Here is a 23587-nt window from a genome sequence, read left to right as displayed (position 1 = left end):
GAATAGGATTCCTCGCAAGATAAGGGAAAAGTTGACATCTATGAAGGGCAGCCATCTGACAGTGACAGAAAATTCTATACCTAGTAAAGGCTTCTTCACTTATGTCTTTGCTGTTTGCCGAACACCATCATAGCAAGTAAGGAAGAGCTGCTTACATGGACAGGTTCAGGAGCCAAACTTTTCCTTTGCTGGGCTGACTTCTCCATGGCTTCACTCAAGGACTCTGCATACTTCATCATTGCCTTCAGCTGAGAATCAGTCAGCACCCACAGCAAGTCATCAAGAAGGAACATGAGCTTAGATGCCACCACATTACAATCCTTTGTCTGTCCCATAAACAGAAAAAAAAGTTTAGTATAAACATATGGTCCAAATACATTTACTCCCATTGCTGATGGGACTCACAGAACTAACTAAATGAGTTTCAGTGGACAACATGTGCAACAACAGCAAAGTGAGAAGTAGGCAACCCCTCTGGCTGATTGCATATATCTAGTTCGGGTATCTGATGGGAGTTACATTTGTCGGCATGCTCATAGCTCACCATTTATTACTTTTATCTGAGGAAGAAAGGAACAGGCTGCATTATTAAACTTGCTAGAGCATGAAAACGAACAGATTATGCTGTGTGGGTGTTTCAAGCACTCTTCTCACTGTGGGAATTTTTATATAATAATCAAGTTATCATATGTGAAGAATGATGTACTTCTGTAGGGTGCTTGGTATCTGCACAGCCATGGGCTTTACCACAGTGTCTAAAGGAGGACATGCAATCTGGAGAACATGGCAGAAATTGGACAAGCTGAGGTTTCTTTTTTTTTTAAAAAAAAATTCTTTTTTGGGGAGGGAGGGGAGAGGAAACAGAGATGGCCCTGCAAAATCTTTCTCAAGCATAGTTTCCAGTACCTTGACCTCTGCTTCTATACACCTATTACACACCCTAATGTTAACTATGAATTCCCACTCCTCTCTATTACTGTTTGAGACAGAACATACTGCAATGCCACACAATGTCCCTCACAAAAACCTTAAGAAATAAAAAATAAAATAAAAAGCAATTTTTAATAATTCATTACAGCTACAGAACACAGACTTTCTAATTGAATGTAGAATGACTGCATAAGCAAAGGATTTCAGATCTCCAATATTCAGTAGAAGACCAAAGGATATTATCTGAACACACTTGTGGGGCATACTAAGTATTATCCAACTGCGCTTTCCATACTTGCCTTTCTCTTAAGAGATATTTGGATTCTGCCCTGGTTCGTAATAAGTCTTAGTGGGGTGGTGACAGGATCTTGATCTCCGTTATCTGTAGCATCTGCCTCTATGCGAAGTGTTTGCCAGGTGAGTTCTTTAAATGTTAGAACCTATGCAGAGGGGAGAGAGAGAGCACAAAGACAAAAAGGGAAGAATGCTGAACTTTTAAAGATGGATACAATGTATTGTAGCAAATCACAAGTTAGGAAACATACTTTACTGAAACAGGAAGAAAAAGTGTGATTGCACTCTAGGGGAAACAACAGAACTCTTCAGCATCCCAATTTGTTTCAGAATGAGATGTGGCCAAAAGCAGCCTTAGAGCAACCTCTAACTTTTGGGCCTAATTAGGCCTGGCACAGGTTGCAATTTGAGCCATAAGGCTGTTTCCCACAAACCATGGCCACCTGTCCCATACATGACAATCAGAAGGTTAAAATGAGCTCCCAGTTACTCCTTTGCAAACAGGGTTACCTGCCAGCAGAGATAGGCAGAGACAGGGAACCCCAACAAGACTGGCAGCACTAGGTAGTTCCCTGCCAAGGTTCGCTTTCTCAGTGTGTGGGAAGCTGGTTTAGATTCAAAACCCCTTGAAAGTATAGCTTCAAAGGAGGTTGCTGTAACCAGCTGGATCAGTAGCAGATTATTAAAGGTGTGTGTGTGTCACTGAATGTCTATACAGTGGTACCTCGACTTACGAATTACTCGACATACGAATTTTTTGACTTATGAATGAAAAAAGTGCCTGCACGCCTACAAATTTTTCGACATCCGAAGGACATCATTGGCGGTTTTAGATAGGGTTTACTTGACTTACGAATTTTAGATGCGGTTTACGAATTTTTTGTTTCCAATGCATTCCTATGGGGAAAATCGCTTTTTTCGACTTACGAATTTTTCAACCTACGAATGTGCATTCGGAACAGATTAAATTTGTAAGTCAAGGTACCACTGTATTCCAAATCCTTGTGAGTCAGCAGAAGAGATTTCAAATAAGAGACAATTTAATTGGGGTCTTACCTCTCCCCTGTTTGAATCAGTGATGCGGGTGAAGCGGAGATCACTTTGCTGCCAGTTGGGGTTGACACTGTATCCTTGAAGCTGCCACAGTTCAAAAGAAGCATGGAAGGCCTTGGAGTGGATCTTGATGGTGATGGAATTGACAGCAATAAACATACCCTCTACTACCTTCTCAGCAAAGCCATATTCACTGTAAGGAGAGAAAGGGCTTTTAAAAGGGCAGGAAATTTGATCATTGCAGCATGAACATAACATTGTTACAAGGCAAGTTTCTGCTAGGAAGGTATTAAACACAGCAGATTCATAAGCTAGATGTGACCTCTATGCTTATACTCTCCAACCCTTCTTCAGTATCAAGGAACACTGTGTAGTAATGAAATGTCTCTCTGTTCATGAATGTGAAATTCCGATGTTTCAGGATATTATAATGTATTCAGTAATTGAATTCAATTTATAAACTGAAACACTCATGAGCAATTATGATCTTACAGTAATAAACAAAGAGGAGCAAGTCATCTTTTTCTTTTCCTGAAATATAAAAATATTCACAGAAGAAAAAAAATACTGAAATATACAGATGGCATCGATTTAAATCTTAGGACTGAAAAGGACCAGGTAGTCATGATATTCAAGCAGAACACTGAGACAGGATTTTCTATACCTTAGTTATGTAAAGACTGAGTCACATAATTCAGAACAAAGCATACCGCAAAGACTGGAAGCAAACAGCAAAAAGCCAGCAATTACTTTTTATAGATACCTACTAACAATAAATATGGTTGATATGCAGACATTAAGAAATGAATGGAATAAAGAATTAGAATTTTCAATATTACCTAGACAATGGGAAAGTATTTTTACCTCTATACCTATGGTATCAATTGAATTAAGACTCATAGAGCAGAAAATAATACAGTACAGTATTTAGAATCTATTGGACTCCTTTACGTCTGTATAAAAAAGGATTTGCCAAGATTGCATTATGCTGGAGATGTGGTAAGGACAATGCGTTCCTGAAACATATGTTTATACAGTGTTACTAAATTTTGGGAGAAAGTACTGGATTGTATGACTGCTCAGAAAAAACTAAAATTTTCAGCAGAGAATATTCTTCTGAACTATATACCTGCTATATGGAATGGACAACATATGAACTGGACAACAAAAATGGATTTTATGTGCTCTAATGGTAGCCAAGAGGCTGATATTAATGAACTAGAAGAAAAAAGACATGATCTCCTTTAATCAGTGGATTGATAATATGATAACACTTGCAACCTACAAACAGACTGTTTACAGACGTAGACTCTGCCTGGATAAATATGACAATATTTAGAACAGATTTATACAAATTGTAGTAGGCTAGTAATATTTACATTAGTATTGGGATAATAATATCAAATTTATAAAGGAATGTATGGGTTAGGGTATTTTTGTATATTTTCATATAACGTTCCCCCCCCTTTATACAGTTGTGTGTTATGTTCTTTTTTCTTTCTTTCTGTATCACTTTACTAAATAAATAAATAATAGACTGGAAGCAAACATGGTTCATCTCACCCAAAGTGCCTAAGATTAGATGGTTCTCGCAACTACATCATTAAGTGATCTAAGTCACATGCCAAATGGAAAAGCAAATTATGGTTGTTTGACAGGCAAATCAGCTTTGAACTTACTGTATATGGATTTTTTTCTTCAGGTTAAATTAACTGGCAAGTAAGATACATCATCTCTTAAGTGCATGTCCTGTTTTGGTAGTTCACATCAGATTCATCATTTTAATGTACTTTCTCTCCCTACAAGTAATTTGGGCATTAAGGAATCCTAGTAGCTCCTACTCTGTGCTTAGAACACATTCTGGTTTTATCAAATAATAGAAAAAATGCCAGGATATTGGTCCAATCTATGACTGCTTCTTGTGAAGGGTTCCCCTGCCCCACTGCAGGTGTTAATATAACCATCTCAACAATGATTACAAATCTGCTATATATTTAGGCTCTATTTATAACTGACTATAATTTTTGCATCTCATTGCCATTCATCTCCTACCTTATAGTTTACTTCTTTATGTAACTGCCAACAGAAATTTCACTTCATGAATAAGACAAAGTGGGCTTCAGTACATTAAATATTATTGCCATAAAAAACTATTCATCCTTTGGGTGCCACAAGACTCTTTGATAGTTTTTGATGCAAAGGACTAACACTGTACCCCACATGTTAACATGGACTAACACATGTCAAGAATCACTCTGGAAATATATTATTCCACTAAATAAACTGAAACTACTGAAATAGTTTGTGTCATATATTGCTCAGTTAAGGTGGCTAGATGATCCCTTCAGCTCTACTATTTATCAGGTAAAAAGATAAAGGAAAAGGACCCCTGGATGGTTAAGTCCAGTCAAAGGCGACTATGGGGTTGTGGCACTCATCTCACTTTCAGGCCAAGGGAACCAGTGTTTGTCCACAGACAGCTTTCCGGATCATGTGGCCAACATGACTAAACCGCTTCTGGCGCAACGGAACACCGTGACGGAAACCAGGGCGCACGGAAACGCTGTTTACCTTCCTGCCACAGTGGTACCTATTTATCTACTTGCACTGGTGTGCTTTCGAACTGCTAGGTAGGCAGGAGCTGGGACAGAGCAACAGGAGCTCACTCCGTTGTGCGGATTCGAACCGCCAACTTTCTGATTGGCAAGCCCAAGAGGCTCATTGGTTTAGACCACAGCGCCACCTGCATCCCTTACTATTTATCATTAACAACATGAAACACAGCAGCAGTTGCTGGGGCAGCATGGGCTCTTGCCATTGCACCACACTCCTTCTCAGTTACTGGCAGCGACATATGGCATTTGGAATCCACGTAAGCAATGCCACCCTGGTGGCTGCAACTAACTAAACAGAGTATATACCCTGTTTCCACTAGCTACCCATTCTGAAAATTCACTTATCCCAAACTTTACTATATACTCTGCAGATTCAGATATCCAAACATCTGGAGTTTGCCTGCTTCCTTATTTCCTTGCTTGTTTGTGCTTTGCTGGTTGGTAGCAGCCATTTTCAGACAAAAACCATGCAGGGAGGAATGGAGGTAGTGAGATCAGAACAATAATAATAATAATAATAATTATTATTATTTGTACCCCGCCCATCTGGCTGGATTTCCCCAGCCACTCTGGGCGGCTTCCAACAGAAATCAAATACAAAAATATCAAACATTAAAAACTTCCCTAAAAAGGGCTGCCTTCAGGTTTTTTCTGAATGTCAGGTAGTTGTTTATTTCCCTGACCTGTGATGGGAGGGCGTTCCACAGGGCGGGCGCCACTACCGAGAAGGCCCTCTGCCTGGTTCCCTGTAGTTTTGCTTCTCGCAGTGAGGGAACCGACAGAAGGCCCTCGGCGCTGGATCTCAGTGTCCGGGCTGAATGATGGGGGTGGAGACGCTCCTTCAGGTATACAGGACCGAGGCCGTTTAGGGCTTTAAAGGTCAGCACCAACACTTTGAATTGTGCTCGGAAACGTACTGGGAGCCAATGCAGATCTCTCAGGACCGGTGTTATGTGGTCCCGGCGGCCACTCCCAGTCACCAGTCTAGCTGCCGCATTTTGGATTAATTGCAGTTTCCGGGTCACCTTCAAAGGTAGCCCCACATAGAGCGCATTGCAGTAGTCCAAGCGGGAGATAACCAGAGCATGCACCACCTTGGTGAGACAGTCCGCGGGCAGGTAGGGTCTCAGCCTGCGTACCAGGTGGAGCTGGTAGACAGCTGCCCTGGATACAGAATTAACCTGCGCTTCCATGGACAGCTGTGAGTCCAAAATGACTCCCAGGTTGCGCACCTGGTCCTTCAGGGGCACAGTTACCCCATTCAGGACCAGGGAATCCTCCACACCTGCCCTCCTCCTGTCCCCCAAAAACAGTACTTCTGTCTTGTCAGGATTCAACCTCAATCAGGGAACAGGAGAGATCAGAGAAGTCAGTATTTTCTTTGTCTTACTTTTGCTGGTTGCCTGCAGCCATTTCAGGAAGAAACCATGGAGAGAGGGGAAAGAGGCACATCCCCAATTAGAAATGTTCCCATAGGAATCATTGGTAATTGTGGACTCATTATGTGAATGCTTGTCTGACAAACAATTTCCATTGTGTTCAGTAAGTGGGACCCGTGTACAATATGTATAGTGCCACATAACAATTATTTCCACATTAACAAAAATACTCATTTACAGAGTCACATCCAGCAGAGAAGCCAGAAATGATGTAGCAGGGGGTAAGGAACCTCCAGCCTGCAAAACAATAAAAAATAAAAGGTCCCCCATCTAGATCCTACAGTGCAGAGAAGAAAAAAGGGGGGGAACCTGTAACTTTTCTTAGCGGGATTATTAAGCAGGGAAAAGGTTAAGAATCATTTCCCCAGGTTTCTGCAAAAGAATGTAGCCTCCCTGGTTGCATTTTGTAAAAGAAAGAAAAGGATAAAGGGAAAACTACACAAGACTCACAGGAGGGTTGCTATTACACCAAAGCCATATAAAAGCAGAATTTGTTGTGGTTTTGATTCTGAACATAAAATACTTTATTTGTCAATACAGAAGTCAGGTTCTGTATTCTGTAATACAGGCTCAACGTAAGTGTCCAGATTTTCAGTAAAATCTCAAGCAGCAGGAATTGAAAAGTAGAAAACTCGGATTACAAAGTCAGACCCAACGCATCATTTAAACAGGGAAAGCAGAAGTAACATAAAACACTGCAATGACAAATGTTGGTTACAAGCAATATTAACCTTTGTCCAGAAGCAAGGGCAATAGGAGACTGTCCATTGGGTGGCCGGGGCTCTTCACATGTTCGCATCTCCACTTCAACTTTATCCAACAACTGTGAACATAGCAAGGAAACAAGACATGGAAAAGTACAGTTACCTAAGAAAGAAGTGTTCATTAGCTATCCTAAAGGTTTGGGTTTAAGATATTCAGGCTCCTTCTGAAACTGCAGGATTAATTACTAGCACAAATGAGAGGCTAGGCAAACAAGTCTGGTGAGCCCAATAGGTTTCAAGTATGAAAACCTTCCTGGGGCAAATCTCCTTATACAATTATTTACACAGCAATGTCTTCTGTATGATCTACTTGGCTGCTCTCTGTTTTGGATGTTGTTCCTCATTTTTCTTCCCTCTTGCATGTGCTTCCCAAGTCTATATAGTCCTTTATAAAAGTGTCTTAATATCGGTAAATTATCATGAGACCCATTGAAATGAACTCTTGAGTAAGCCTTAGTTGGCTACCACCGTTTAATATTATTATTACTACTACTAGTATTTTATGTCCTGCCTACTCAAGTTTTGAAACTGTAAGTAAGTTCAGCTAGGGGGAAAAAAGCCTTGAGATTGGGGAAATCTCCAGTCAAATATTGGCAAACAAGTGGGATTAAATGCCTTTTCTTCCTACTCAATTATTTACCCTTGTATATGTTGACAACTCCCACCATTACTTTATTCCAGAAAAGGCAAATTAGGGAACACTTGTCTGAAAGAAAACATATAGTTCAGAGCTGTCAACCTTCCTTTTTTTGCACTGGGAAACGGCCATAGCTGTCAACTTTCCCTTTTTTTGCAATGGGAAACGGCACAGGAATAAGGGGATTTCCCGCAAAAAAGGGAAAGTTGACAGCTATGATATAGTTCCACCATAATTTATTGTATTTAGTTTATTTCATAAAATTTATACACCGCTTGATTATTTTAAGAACCCTCAAAGAGATTTACAAAATCTAAAATAGTCAAATCAAGGGGGGGGATCACAACTGTACTATAAAACATACAAAAGTTAAATACTAAAACATATTAAAATGTATGCCTAGATTCAGGGCAAATTTATGTCTACTTTACATATTGCAACATTTCTATATGACAGACATTTCCAGGTAAGGAATTGACATATTGTCCATGTGTGTCAAATGCCCCTAAAAATCCCAACAGTATTCTCATCCCCTCAAAAGGACCAATTAGCTGCTGCTCACAAAATAAAAATCACAATACAAAAGACATTTTTGTGTTAGATCTGAAAAGAAAAGACCTTAACTTAGCCTATCACAACCATGTTAAAAAAATTATTTCATTCTCACAAGTCACTACTCCCAAAAACACAAAACTGTGCATTTGTGTATAATTTTTGAGTGTACACAGGTAAGGCAATAATCTCAGAAGTGACTTAACACAACTGAATCACAACTGAATCAAAACTAGATGTTTGCCTTGGGAACAACTAGTAAAATGCAAGAAGGAACATTATAATATCAAAAATGGCTAATATACACAAAAATGCATATATGGAAAGGTCAGCATATTTCACTAGTGGGTTAGGTATCAGTTCTTTCCTTCCCACATTTTAATTTTAATCATTGGAATTATACAGGACTATACCTCTCAATGAAAGTTGCAATATTGGAAATAGCCCTATGCTGCCACCAATTTGATCAACAGCAGAAGTACATAGCCTTAAGTTCCAGCACTGAAAACACAGGCTCTCTCTTTTTCTGAAACCATCTAGAGTTACAAGTTCTCACTAACAGGGAGGAGATAAGCAAGGCCATTACCAGACAGATTGGGTGAGTCTTCAGCTTTGTCCACTGGATCTATAACAAGAAAGCAGATGTAAAATAAACACAAACTGTCACAAGGGCTAAATAGATTCAGGGTGACAGTAACAAGATCAGTTCCAGCAAACTGCTGCTCTGAAAAGTGACACTGTAAAAGCAGTTCTATGGAAATACAAGCTGTCTGAGGACAATACTAATTCTTGTACTCTTGCATGCAGAAGACATTTGATAAAGAACAAAGAATGCTTTGGGTCTTTAGATTTATTGTGCCATGAACCTTCACGCCTACTTTATCAGATGCCCAAGTACAATATACAGCCAAACAGGAAACAATGGCATGGATCCAAAGATCCGGCTGCACCAGCCAAAGGCATTTCCAGCCATGTAGGAAAGTTACCAGTTCCACCTCTCTGTAATCTCCCATACCCATGAAAGCATCTGAGGATTCCCCAGTTATCCCCCTTGCATGACTGTTATGTTAACTTCATCTTTGTAGCCAAATCAATGTAATTACTGTAATGAGCTCCTCATAACCCTTATTCAAAGCCTGAAATGCTGTTAAATGTTAGTGAATTGCTACAAAGCCCCTTTTATCTTTTAAAACACTTGTCAAGTACTGAGACCCTGAAGTATGAGATGGTCTTTATAGAGACAATGAAACGAAACCTTCACCTCGCTGGTTTCTGTAATTTCTGTTTTTTTTTGTAACCTTCCATTAACCTGAAAAAGAATGGGCCTGTTAAATTTTTCATCACTAAGCTTGCCAATGTGCATGCAGATCAAATCCTGAGTCATGATGTTACACATGAGAAATCTTGCTGTTTGCATTAGTTATACAGTCCCATATTTGGGAGATAACAAACAGTCCACTCCCTTATTGTGTTTGCTTTGCATTTTTTGTAAGGCCTGTTTCTCATGTTAATTTATCAACAAGCATATTAATACACATGTCAGAAAAAAATTAAAATGTATTGGCAAAAGGAGGATCAGTAATTTCAACTCTCCAGTGGTTTCTTCATACATGTGCTGAGAAGGAACAGACATTTCTAGTGTTTCAGCCAATAAACTGTTCCTAAAATGTTGCAAGTATTAACATCCCTATCAAAAAGCACTAACATGAAAAGCAGCTCTGAGTATTAAACAAAGAAGGTAAAAGAGCCGATGGGGTCATTACTCTGGGAACAGTTCAAATCAAAGCTGCACTTTTTATTAACAATCTCCTAAACCATTTTGCATGGGGTTTGTGCCACTATGGGTAATCCTAATGGAGCTTAAACGATTACTCGCTTACATCAACTGAAAAATCAATTTCCTGCTTCAAAAAGAGCTTGGGGCAACATTTTCAGGAGAACATTGCACTCTGTATGTAAATGTTCAATTGCAACTATTAAATGCAATCCTTGCAATTATGCATTTAAACAGAACAAATTCAGATGAAACAGAACAATCAATTTAAAACTGAATTTAACCAGTCTGCTTGTAATTTCTGCAGCGTCTGTGGTTCAGAACTTGATCCTCTTGTGCCAGTTATCAGAGCAGATTTCATAGCACATGTATGGGAAGATTAGAGATTTGGGTACAAAGCCAGAGCAGCTTGGGGGTGAGGATTGCACTTGTTTAGTACGAAAGTAGGAAGAATGGCATGTAGTCAGGACAGGAAATACTTTCAGTACTGCAAAAGCTTTTGCTGATAATTTAACTCACCCTGATGGAAGCCTTGTTACAAAAGACCCGAGTAATGGCAAGCCAGGTGGGCAATTCCAATACATTCTGCAGGACTTCTTCATCTAGTTCAAGGTTAGTCAGCTGCCCCTGTCCTTTGAGTGTGCTCAGGTTGATCTTATCAGGAGAGAGGTTCTTTGTAAACCTGTTGCCAAGGGAAAAAGAGAGAAAGAGTTAAAGCTTGCGTGGATCAGTGGATAGAGCAACCTTTCATCTCAGTTTCAGCTCATTCACCATAATTCTTGTTGTAAAGTAAGAATTATGTCATGAAATTGTCTACTTCTTACAGTGTCCTCCTTTGCAAGATTTGTTGTTGTTCAGTCGTTCAGTCGTGTCCGACTCTTCGTGACCCCATGGACCAGAGCACGCCAGGCACGCCTATCCTTCACTGCCTCTCGCAGTTTGGCCAAACTCATGTTAGTAGCTTCGAGAACACTGTCCAACCACCTCATCCTCTGTCGTCCCCTTCTCCTTGTGCCCTCCATCTTTCCCAACATCAGGGTCTTTTCTAGGGAGTCTTCTCTTCTCATGAGGTGGCCAAAGTACTGGAGCCTCAACTTCAGGATCTGTCCTTCTAGTGAGCACTCAGGGCTGATTTCTTTGAGAATGGATAGGTTTGATCTTCTTGCAGTCCATGGGACTCTCAAGAGTCTCCTCCAGCACCATAATTCAAAAGCATCAATTCTTCGGCGATCAGCCTTCTTGATGGTCCAGCTCTCACTTCCGTACATTACTACTGGGAAAACCATAGCTTTAACTATACGGACCTTTGTCGGCAAGGTGATGTCTTTGCTTTTTAAGATGCTGTCTAGGTTTGTCATTGCTTTTCTCCCAAGAAGCAGGCGTCTTCTAATTTCGTGACTGCTGTCACCATCTGCAGTGATCATGGAACCCAAGAAAGTGAAATCTCTCACTGCCTCCATTTCTTCCCCTTCTATTTGCCAGGAGGTGATGGGACCAGTGGCCATGATCTTAGTTTTTTTGATGTTGAGCTTCAGACCATATCTTGCGCTTTCCTCTTTCACCCTCATTAAAAGGTTCTTTAATTCCTCCTCACTTTCTGCCATCAAGGTAGTATCATCAGCATATCTGAGGTTGTTGATATTTTTTCCGGCAATCTTAATTCCGGTTTGGGATTCATCCAGTCCAGCCTTTCGCATGATGAATTCTGCATATAAGTTAAATAAGCAGGGAGACAATATACAGCCTTGTCGTACTCCTTTCCCAATTTTGAACCAATCAGTTGTTCCATATCCAGTTCTAACTGTAGCTTCTTGTCCCCCATAGAGATTTCTCAGGAGACAAATGAGGTGATCCGGCACTCCCATTTCTTTAAGAACTTGCCATAGTTTGCTGTGGTCGACACAGTCAAATGCTTTTGCGTAGTCAATGATTTGCAAGATTATGATTTGCAAGATTATATAGTGAGAAATATGAAAATTTTAACATCCGTTTTACATTTAAAATGCTGCATAAATTAATACAGGCAGCATCATTTATCTGCATAAAATTCTGCTGGAGCATATTAAGTTCTCTTGTTGCTAGTAATTATAATTACCAGTTAGCTGTTAATTCCTCCTCCTAGAAAACACATACCGGTATATCTTTCAGTACACTTGCCTGCCGAGTAGGTCTCAGATATTAGAGTCAATATGATGACTGAGGATAGTTCTAATGCTGGATAAAAACTGTAAAGGCTTTCAGGGTAAAATAACAGGTAGAAGAATGGAATGGAATGGAAAGTAGAATAGACTTTGGTATGAATATATTAAGCAGTGGGAAAGCCAAGATGGCAGTGAAACTATTAAGTGCATTTCTTTTAAATTTATACTTGGGACTTCTCTTTTGATATTCAGCCCTTTTAATCCCTGGCTGCAATTCTCTGCCCATTTATGAGTTAATATACATAGGCTCAGCTGTGAACCTGTTTTCCTCTATGCTAGAAAATCTTGTCCTGTCCTTCCAAGCAACTTACACCAGCCATCTCCTTGTTATCCACTGCAAAAGAGAATTGCTGTACTTTTTCAAACCCAGTTGTTAATTGTGTGTTCCCTGTTCAGAAATATTACACTGCATAATTAATGTTTGTTCAGATATTTTCCCTATATCGTCACTATAATCTGAAGTTACCGCAAGCACATGCTCAGCCAGAAATTTGTAGGCATTGCCTTAGCAAAGCTAGGCCCCCCTCACCAAGTGCCCCCCCAATCAGCCTAATTTAGAAAGTGAAAGCTTTTTAGTTGTTGCTATTTTCAGATAATTGGAAATCAGAAGCACTTGCTGATCTACTGAAAATCACCTAGAGAAAATCACCTAGAGAGTGGACCCTGATCTACCTTCTGCCTACCTCTGGACTGGACTGTTTTGCAGTAACTCTCCAATGTTTCAGACAGAAGTCTTTTCCAGTCCTATCAGGAGACACTAGGAATTGAACCTGAGAACTTTGGCATGCAAAAGATGTGCTTTACCACTGAGCGGTCCTTCTCCCCAACACAAGGAAGAGGAAACTAATGGACTAATAATCTACCATGCACATGAGTTGTGTCTTTTGTTAAAACTGGAAATTCAAGGAAGAGAAGAAGAAGAAGAAGAGTTTGGATTTGATATCCCGCTTTATCACTACCCGAAGGAGTCTCAAAGCGGCTAACATTCTCCTTTCCCTTCCTCCCCCACAACAAACACTCTGTGAGGTGAGTGGGGCTGAGAGACTTCAGAGAAGTGTGACTAGCCCAAGGTCACCCAGCAGCTGCATGTGGAGGAGTGGAGACGCGAACCCGGTTCCCCAGAGTACGAGTCTACCGCTCTTAACCACTACACCACACTAGCATACACTCCTGAGGTGGTCAAGCTTTTACTGATTCAGAGTGCCTGATTTAATTAGTTATCTCCAATGAGGTAGCAGTGCCTGGGATTGTTTTCTCCCCTATGTATACAAATAAAGATATGAATAGGGCCATGAGAGAACAATTTAAGTCTTTATTTCTCTCTAGACACATGAATCCCTAGGCTGTATCTAATCTGCAACTAGTAGAGTACTATATCACTCTGCAAAAAAAAAAAAGTTCTATTTAAAGCACATAACATTAACATGATTCAACATCGCACTGGGTTGGTGCAATAAGGCTGTAACCAGGTCTCTCAATGTGGTCACAGGCCACAGGGACTGTCAAGGGAAAAACAGATCAAGTTATCCTGCCCACTCCTCTCTCCAAAGGACCTAGCTCCATAGAAAAATATTCTCAGCAAGAAACAATCTGAACTGAAACTGTGTGATAATAATGTATCTTCATCCTTTCTGGATCCCAGTTCATCGAGATTATTCGCCTGATAGTTTGCTATTTATTGAAAACCCAAAAGCATTTCACACACATTCCTCTTTACTGATTCTAATTCTTCACAGCAGCCCAGCAGGTGGAGAAGAAAAGACCCCATTGTTGGCAAGAGTAAGATTAGATTCCAGTGTTAATCACGCCCTGTGGTTCTCTCATTTCCCTTTGCCTGAAAAAGCACTACTTCATTGTGCCTTTCACAAAGACAGACTTCAGCAAAACTCTGCCAGAAACTCAGCGGGGGAAAATAAGAGTGAACAAGGGCTATTCTAGTCACAAATAGAATCAGTTCCAGGTTTGGCTGTGACTCTGCAAGAAACAGATGCTGAACAGGCAGCTGAGAACCTGGTGAACCCAATTTATAGCTAATTCATACATTCCACTGGCCTCTCTATGTGCATTTAGTATATGGTTAACAGATTTTTTTTCAATGAATCCAGGGACACTTTTTTTTTTTAAGCTGAGTAGCAACAGGGACTCAGTAGTGGGGTTGGTAAAGATCCTGGACCCAAGCACACATGCATATTGTATAAAGGTGCAAAGCCCTTCTTTTGCACCCTGTGAAACATAAATGTGCAGAACAAAATAAAAAAAATCCTTCCAGTAGCACCTTAGAGACCAACTAAGTTTGTTCTTTGCATGAGCTTTCGTGTGCATGCACACTTCTTCAGATAAATGTGCAGAGTTTTTTAAAAACTGGGCAACGGCGCGCCATCCGCCTGTGACTCCCGAGCCTCCTCCTGCCCCCTCTCCCCTTTGTTTTGACAGATCGGAGGAGGCTCGGGAGTTGTGGGTGGGCGGACATTGCCCAGGAGGGGCACAAGGTGCGTGGTTTCTCTGCCAAAAAAACACACACCAGGCAAGGTGCAAAGCCCTTTTTTGCACCCTGTGAAACATAAATGCGCAGAGTTTTTAAAAAACCGGGCAACGGCTGCCCGCCCGCAACTCCTGAGCCTCTTCCGATCAGTCAAAACAAAGGGGCAAGGGAGCAGGAGATCTGCACTGCCAGACGTCCCCAGTTCCCCTTTGGCAGTGGCAACAAGCAGCCCAGAGCCAGCCTGGTAGCACAGTTGGCGCTGGCTGCCTTCAAGAGCTGCTCGCTGCCATGGCGCCTGCTATTTTTCCTCGCTGGAAGTCCCCATATGATGTGTTATGCAAGGACACATCATATGGGGACTTCTGGCGAGGAAAAATGGCGGGCACCACAGCAGCAAGCAGCTCCTAAAGCCAGCCAGAGCCAACTGCGCTACCAGGCTGGCTCCGGACTGTTGAGGCTGCCACTGCCACGTTTCCAGGGGACAGATTTGCAAATGTGGGGACATTCCGGGGATGAAATTTGTCCGGGGACAGATTTGCAAATCCGGGGACTGTCTCCAGGAACCAGGGACGTCTGGTAACCCTAATTTAGTAGCATGGACAAATTATCTAATCATATGAGCAGTAAAATTAGGTAGATACTCTTCAGTACTACAGCAGCAACTTCCATGAAAGGGGTGGCTGAATATGTATTTCCTTGTCCACAAAAGTGACTGCCACAGTACTGCATGAGTTGCCATCTTCACACATTATATTGCTCATAGGAATTGGCTACTTTCCTAAGCTCCTTAATGTATAACTAATATACAAGTTGGCTTCCAGGTGGTTGGGTTTTTTGTTTTTTTTGTTAGGCATGCTGATTCAGAATGCCTGATGCTTGTAGGCTACACATAGACACTGTGCAGCCTTCATCTATCTCTGCTAATGCAAATCCCAGGCTAGAGACTAACAGGACTAACAGGATCACAGTCCAGAACAGTAGCTGCTCAAATTCCCTATACTAGTTAATACCTTTTTCTTGCAAAACCTTTTCTTGCACTTTCAGGCAGGTGCTACCAGCTGTAGGAGGAGGTATCGCCTGGACAATCCTCAGCCTTCTGATTCTCTTCTGAACTATTATTCATTGCATGAAATTATTGTTGGATATTCTCTCTGTGTGTGAGAGAATCATTTGTTCCAGAAACAGAGAGGAACAGAGAAGAAGTCTCGAGAAGAAGCAGAAGGCTGAGATTGTTTTGTCTATGCACGGACATTTTCTGTGGGAACTGTTCTTTGGACAAGCACAGTGTGACAGGAAGTACTGATAACAACGGTTCTGTAAAACTTGTTGTGAGTCTCTTGCTTGAGTCTTGTGGTGAGAGAAACAGAGAGTCTCAGACTCTTGCTGGACTCTACGCATGCCTTGACCATGGGAGTAGTGAATGTCTGTATATATTTGCTACCAATATGCTTTTATGCCTGTCAAGTAAAGTTCTACACTTGACTGAAACTTTATGGCGTCCATGTGTGTTTATTGCCTACTGTGTGTACCTCCAACCCTGAAGATGCTTCCAAGGAAGGAACTGCGTTGAGATGTAACTCTGCTGAGTATGGATACTGGCACACACGCACAGTGAAAGTGATGCCGGACCCAGTCCTTCTAAATCATCCATCAGAGGTTGATGGATTGATCCAACAATAATATCAGTGAACAGTGAAACCATGTTATATTCCTATAGTCATGACTTTCATGCCATTCTGCAGTGCAACAGTAACAATGAACTCTGCAACACACCTAAGAATATCTTGAGTTCACAAAAAGAGAGAGACATATTTGCATTAATGTGTGGCTGCTCCTGTGGCAAACAAGAGATCGCCCTGCCTCAAACAGCCAAGGGCAGCCAGGCTAAGCAACATTTTCTAATGTTATCACAGTATATACAAAATGAGAAGTGAGAAAAGTAACTTGTTCCAGCTCACATCATGTGTTTCTGTGGGCAACAGACAGAAATGTTAATTTAACAATTGAGAGGAGGAAGGGCAACTTGGCTGTCTGTTAGTGTCTCAGGCTCACAAAGTAGACAGGAAGCAAATAGTTCCCTGTAGCCTGTCCAAAATAGATTTTCCTTTTAGATTTGAAGTGTGGAACTGCAGGAAGATTACCAATGAGAAACTAGATCAGGAGACTTTGGAGAATATGGAGTATATTGCCAGGGCCGTCTTGTCCATTTGGGCTGGGGGCGCGGCGCACCAGGGCGCTGGGCCCCCAGGGGCGCCCCCGCGAGCCCGCCAGCATACCGGGCGCCTCCTCCCCAACCTGACCCCATGGGCGGGTGGGTGGGCGGGCGCTCGCACGCCGGCGGCACAGCCCTGTCTTCGAGCGCAGCAAGCGGGGGGGAGTAGCGCGGCCTGCCACGGGCGGGGGGGAGTAGCACGGCCTGCCACGGGCGGCCGGGTGCTTGCGCCGCCAGCGCTCTCACCCGGACGCCCCAGATGCATGGGGGTGCCGGAAGGATCGAGCCCACCGGCATACCGGCCGCCCCCCTACCCAACCTGCCCCTGCCCCCAAGAGCGGGCTGTCGGCCGGGTGCTCGCGCACCGGCGGCGCAGCCGCGGCCGCCCATGCCGGTCCCGGGCAGGCTGCGAGCCAGCCGCCCTCGCCTCCCATCCCGGGAGCACTGGAAGGGCGGCAAGTGCGAGAGAGAGGCAGCACGCCGGGGGCGCCGGAGGGATCACTGTGCCACGGCGGCCGATCTCCTTAAGACGGCCCTGTATATCGCATACCCTCATTAATTAAACCCAGTTTTCATGTAACATTAAGCTATGCCATAGCTTAGCATGAACACACGGTTCCCAGAGAGAATATTGTAACCATGGCACTTATTTCCTAGCCTGACTGCAGCTGCGCTACCTGGTGCAGAACCATGGTTTGGGTTTATCATGTCATCCAAGCACAGGCTCATTATTTGTCTGGAGGAGACAAACCACAGCCTGAGTTCTTAGCCCTGGATAGCATAGCAGCAGCAGCAGCAGCAGCAGCAGCAGGAGTACTGGGGAAGAGTTTAGCCACCACAATCTCCTATCTGGGATCACATTAAGCCATAGTTTGGCTTAGCATTATGTGTACACTGAGCCTTAGAATGAAGAGGCAGAAAAGAAGTTTCTGTTTTCCACATATTAATAAAGGTAGGCAACTTTCATAGTTGCATTATGGTTAGCACGGAGATAAACAGCTGATGAGCACTTCACATGAGGGTTCTGTTCCCGACCCCTGCACATGTTGGCTGAGCGCATATAAGCATGCTCTGCCCTGTTATGGCCCCATTCCATTCTGCTCCACCCCCGTTCTACCCTTTTTGTGTCATGTTATATTATGTTTTGGGGTCATATGCTGGTTTGGTGCAGTGCACAATTATGCATCTTTGGGGCATGCATTAATTGGTCGTTGCCTTTATGTACATGACTAAAGGAGCAATATACCAGTAGATTCTAACTTGGCTAACTCATTTTAGCTAATCATGGTTCAGTTGCACTAGCAATACTTCATAACAGGGGTGGCCAACTCCCAAGAGACTGCAATCTACTTACAGAGTTAAAAACTTGCAGTGATCTACCCCCTTTTGGGGGGTTCAGATCAAAGTTGTTGAACTTCTTTGGGGGGAGCCGGTGATCTACCATTGATCTACCACAGGCGTCCAGTGATCTACCAGTAAATCACGATCTACCTGTCGGACGTGTCTGCTTTATAAGACGGGGCAGAGGTGTGATATCAATCAGACCAGACTTGGACCTATTATTGCTTCAGCCACACAATTAGGTCTGAAGGTGATTAGAATTTCCTGTAACAGTCACTCAACCCCTTAACAAAACTACAAATTCCAGAGTTAACTGAAGCATGTGTATGGAACCTCTGGCCCTCCAGATATCATTGAACTCAATTTTCATTAGCCCAGAGATATCATAGTCAAGAGATACCACTAATATCATGGTCAATGGTCAAGGAATTTCCACAAAAAAACCATTGCTATCAAGCCTTTCAACAACTAAATCAAATACATTTGCAGCTGAGTCCTTCATTGAGTTTTAAAGTGCTGAGGGTTGTTTTAGGTTTGTAAATTCTAAACCTTCAAAACCTCTCTAGTGATATACAAAACAATCCAAACCCTTGATTTGTCATGCTGGAGAGGGGTTTGATGAGGCAGAAGTGTTCCTTTCTCCCAGCTTAGTATGAACAGTGTAGGGTTGCCATATTTCAAAAATTTAAAACTATGACACCCCAAAATTGTTGCACTTTTTTTTAGGAAGAGCCGGAAGTTAGTGAGCTTTTTTAAAATAAACCACAAATTTGTTGAGAAAAACTAGACATATGGCCAAGTGGAGCTGTAGACTCAGCAGTGGCAGTGTTGCTCCAATGGTTCTTGGTTTGAGTGGCACTCTAAGGCTTCTACCTCTACTCAATCCACCTTGACTCAATTAACTTCAGCTGGACTGCTTAACTCTTACAAATGACTAAGTGAGACTGCTAATTCTAATGGATTAGCTTTTCTTGACCTATGAGAGTGACACAGGACTTGTTCACTGTAACATCCCATTATGGAAGATGGTTACCCTATTAATGAAACTTCAAGTAAAGAACTGTCCTTATTTACAGGCACCACATCAATTTGAAATTACTACTTGTCATCAGCAACAACCAATTCAAGCCAGAAACAGATCAAGAAACAGAACCTGGCAAACAGCCCAGTGTGTTCTCTATACATTCATCTTTTTTTGACAATTCTATTACTGGACCTCATCATAACATCAGCCACACTATTTAGAAGTAACTTGAGCGGCTTCCAATGTTATATATGTGGGATCTGCTATTGGAATTGAAGCCAATTTACACAGTGGACTTTTGAAATGCTAAACTTATTTCTGTGTTTTCTTAAAAATCCTCACTGATGTAAGGAGTCTACATTTTTATGTACACTTTAAAATTGAATCTAAGTTCATGTCTGAACATCTTGAATTTCAAATTCAATATCCATTCCAAAAAAAAATTCCTAGTTAGCCAAACATTTATGATAAACATCAAATAACATTCTATTGTTCTATAATTTCCTTTAGGTCAGCTATCGAAAAAATTGAGGTTAAAGAAGAGTTGTTTGCTACACACAGCCTACATAGAAATCAATTGCAGTGGCTTCCCCATGCTGCTATTGTGGTACTATTGTGATTCAGCAGTGGCAACATAACTGTATTTATGAAATGGCACTGGGGAGAGGTAGAAGCCTCTTTTGAGAAAATGTCTCTTTGCTCCGTCTTCCTCAATCTTTTAGTGTGGCAGCACCTACACTTTGGAACTCCCTGCCTATTGATATCAGCTTGGCACCTGCTAAAGCATTTTTGTTTAGACAAGCCTACAGAGATATTTAGAAGTCGATGTGAGGTTTAATCTGCTTCGTTTATTGTTATTTTAACAATTCAAAGGTCTTAAATTATTGCTCTTAATTCTTATTGATAGTTTTATTTTATCTTTTTTGTACATTGCTTGGAGGTTTTTGGGTTTTTTATATAATCAAGCGGTGTAAATTTTTTATGAAATAAAATAAATGAAATGTTCCTTGAGTAGCCAGTTATTTTAATGACTGCTTTGCATTGTTTTTATGTTGTTGTATAGCACTCCGATGTTTTGCAAGAGGGAGGTGTATAAACACTTCTATAAATACATACATACATACATACATACATACATATATACAAAGTTTTTAAAAATCTGGACACTTTGTAATATTTCCTGGTTACCTTACTTAACATACATAAATCATTTTGGTTGCCAGATATTGGATATTTGTTTTATTTTGTGACCTTCAGTACTTCCATAGCAGTGTTTATTGTGGAGTCAGTGCTCCTCAGGCATACCAGTTTCCTTCAGCATCCACCTGATACTTTTGGCATCAAAAAGCCAACCCATATTTCCCCCCAATCTTATATGGATTTACGTTTTCAGGGAGAAATTCAATAATTTAAAAATACAGAAAACTGTTGCCAAAACAACACATTTGCAAATTAAACTCCCATTTGGAAACATCCCATATGCCATTCATCTAAGATAAACCTAACTAGATTTTCATAGTATGTAAAAAAAAGACACATTTTCCACTTGTACTCAGCTAAGTCAGTCTCAAGGGGTTGCTGTAAAGATAAATGAAGAAACCTCATGACAGCTATGTTGACCTCCTTAGAAGAAGGACAGTACCCAAATGAGATGATTAATGATACTAAGACGCTGAAAGGTGTCTTCATTTTTATGAATTAAATGCAGACCATCGTGGGAATTTTAATATGTGTGTGGCAGGTAGAGCTGCAATTCTTTGAATTTACTTTTTGGAAGTGTTTATATATATCCAATGAAGCAGATTTACTACCAGACATATTTAGCTATTTAATAAGAGCCTTGGAATATGCACTGCAAAATTATGAATGACACTTAGGCAAATCCATATTCTTAAAAGCCAAGACTTCCTTTGGTTTAGCTCAAAATCAATCAGGGGTTGAAGAAAAGATCAATGATTTCTGAACACTGACAAACATTTAAGGAGTATTGCAGAGTAGCTTCAGATTCAGTAATAAGATGATCTTGGGAAGGCATCAGACAAGAGAACTAAAAATAGCTCTGTTTGGAAAAGAAATAGAACTGAGCGAGTACCAAACATCTATTCTACAAAAAAAAGTAGCAGCTTGGATGACACTCTAGTTAGTACACACACACACACACAGAGAGAGAGAGAGAATAAAAAGGCAGTTTAAGGAGCGAAACCACATGTTAAGAACTCACTTGGGCTGAAGGTGTACTTGTGCAGCAAACAGTCCAATTAGGAAACAGCACTGAAGAACAGATAAATATTGCTCTTATTAGTACAGTAAGCCTGCAACTTGATCACACCTAAAGCCAAAATTGCATGTAGTCAAAACACATTGGGTGCAATTGCAGGTGGTATTGCCAAAGTCCTTTTCCCAGAACCCTGCCCCCTCTCCTTCCTTCCTTTCTTGGCCTCACGAGTTTAAAGATGCTTAAGTTGTGGGCTTACTGTACTAGATTGTGAGTGTTCATGGTATCTCACTTCAGAACAACATAGTTAAATCTATCTTGCTCTATTTTCTTGCATGCAGAAGTTCTTGACCAACAGCAATGATTTTGGTCTGCTCCTTTCCTCCACGTTTAAACTAATGGATTGGGTCCCGCTTTGAATCAATAATGTAATGCGATGACTTGCTTATACATGCAAGTTCCATTCAAAAATTTAAAGATTCAGGGGAGATACCGCATAACAAACAGATAAAACCAACTCTCAATTTTTGCTGAATAAAAAGTACTCTATATTGAGCATTTACCGTATCTGTCCCCTCCCATTAGCTGATCTAGTAAAATGTAAGAAAACAAATGAATAAAGCATACAAACCAAGCAAAAAGTGTGCCTATGTATGTAAAATAATGAGTACACACAGATTATTCTCTAACAGAGAGTTGTGACCTTACCAAGCAGCACTGATAGCCACAACCTAAACCATTTCCATCTCTACACCTGTGGCTATATATTTTTTGCCTATGTTAATCATTTACAAGCATTAAGTCTTGGCAATACCAATATATTTGAGCCTTATCCCCATTTTATTTCTAAAGAAACAGGAGGGTGGTCACATGGAAGATAGAGGTGGTTTGTTTTCTCCTGCTCTGGAGGACTCAAACCACTGGCTTCAAGTTACAAGAAAGGAGATTCCGACTAAACATCAGGAAGAACTTTCTGACAATAAGAGCTGTTCAACAGTGAAACGGACTCCCTTGGGAGGTGGTGGACTCTCCTTCCTCAGAGGTTTTAAAGCAGAGGTTGGATCTGTCATGGATGCTTTGGTTGAGATTCCTGCATTGCAGGGGGTTGGACTAGATGACTTCCAACTCTATGATTCTTCTATATGCCTTACGAGTATGTTTCCTGTCATAACTTTAGCTGGGGAGGCTAACCAAGGTTTCACCTTTGTCTCTATGGTTTAATCTTCAGGGTCAAGACAAAGTGCACTTGATTTTAGGCATTACATGGTTAAATTCAAGCACCAGGAGTGTACTGCTGGCTGGTTGACTTTAAAACACACAGCACCTTTAGGGGGTACATCTTTATGTTAAAAGTTCCATTCCACTAAAAGATCATCCATTTTTAACAGTTCGGAGTTTTGTGGTTTCACACTTCCTTTCAGCTGCAACAGATATTTTAGGCAACCACAGTCTCTAGTTTAACGAAGTCTTGCAAATTATCCCACTACATGTAGGAGGTTATGATATAAACCAAGGGTGGGGGAACTTTTTTTTACTTTCAAGAGACACATTCCCTGGGGAGTAATCTCTCAGGGAATGCATGCCAGCAATATACAAAGCTTTTTTTTTTAAATTAAATTTGTATACCACCCTTCATCTGAAAGCAGTATACAAGGTTAAAGGACAATCTTTCATTCTGCCACATTCCGCCTGCCCCTTGCCAACTGCATGAAATTAGGCCAAGGTCCCCACTTGGTATAAAACAGTCATGAATGCGAAGCTGCTCTTCTTAGGAACAAAGGAAGCTTCTTAATACGGAGGAACCTCGTGTTACGGACAGGATCCATTCCGGAGACCCATCCATAACATGGAACTGACGCAAGCGTAAGTGCAGTGTCTGCGCACACGCACAGCACAATTTAGCGCGTCTTTGCATGTGCAAGCGGTGAAACCCAGAAGTAACCAGTTCCGGTACTTCCAGGTTGCCGCGGATTGCAACACAAAAACACGTAACCTGAAGCGGACGCAACATGAGGTATGACTGTACCATTGGTTCATCTAGCGCAGTACTGTCT

General features: G+C 41.4%; 1 protein-coding gene across 1 annotated transcript in view; it reads right to left on the bottom strand.

Moving 5' to 3' along the window:
• Nucleotides 1-23587, bottom strand: part of UHRF1BP1 (UHRF1 binding protein 1) — a 55967-nt gene that overhangs the window by 22864 nt on the left and 9516 nt on the right. Inside the window, exons 2-7 of the mRNA XM_033152639.1 lie at nucleotides 10578-10740; nucleotides 8871-8909; nucleotides 7063-7154; nucleotides 2281-2470; nucleotides 1230-1370; nucleotides 156-326 (exon numbers count right to left, since the gene is read on the bottom strand). Coding sequence (XP_033008530.1) covers nucleotides 156-326; nucleotides 1230-1370; nucleotides 2281-2470; nucleotides 7063-7154; nucleotides 8871-8909; nucleotides 10578-10740 — 796 coding nt within the window. The remainder of the gene's footprint in view (nucleotides 1-155; nucleotides 327-1229; nucleotides 1371-2280; nucleotides 2471-7062; nucleotides 7155-8870; nucleotides 8910-10577; nucleotides 10741-23587) is intronic.

The sequence above is a fragment of the Lacerta agilis genome, chromosome 6, assembly GCF_009819535.1.
Source record: "Lacerta agilis isolate rLacAgi1 chromosome 6, rLacAgi1.pri, whole genome shotgun sequence".
NCBI lineage: Eukaryota > Metazoa > Chordata > Lepidosauria > Squamata > Lacertidae > Lacerta > Lacerta agilis.
Note: the sequence above shows the minus strand (reverse complement) of the source record. Positions and strands in the feature narration are given on the sequence as shown.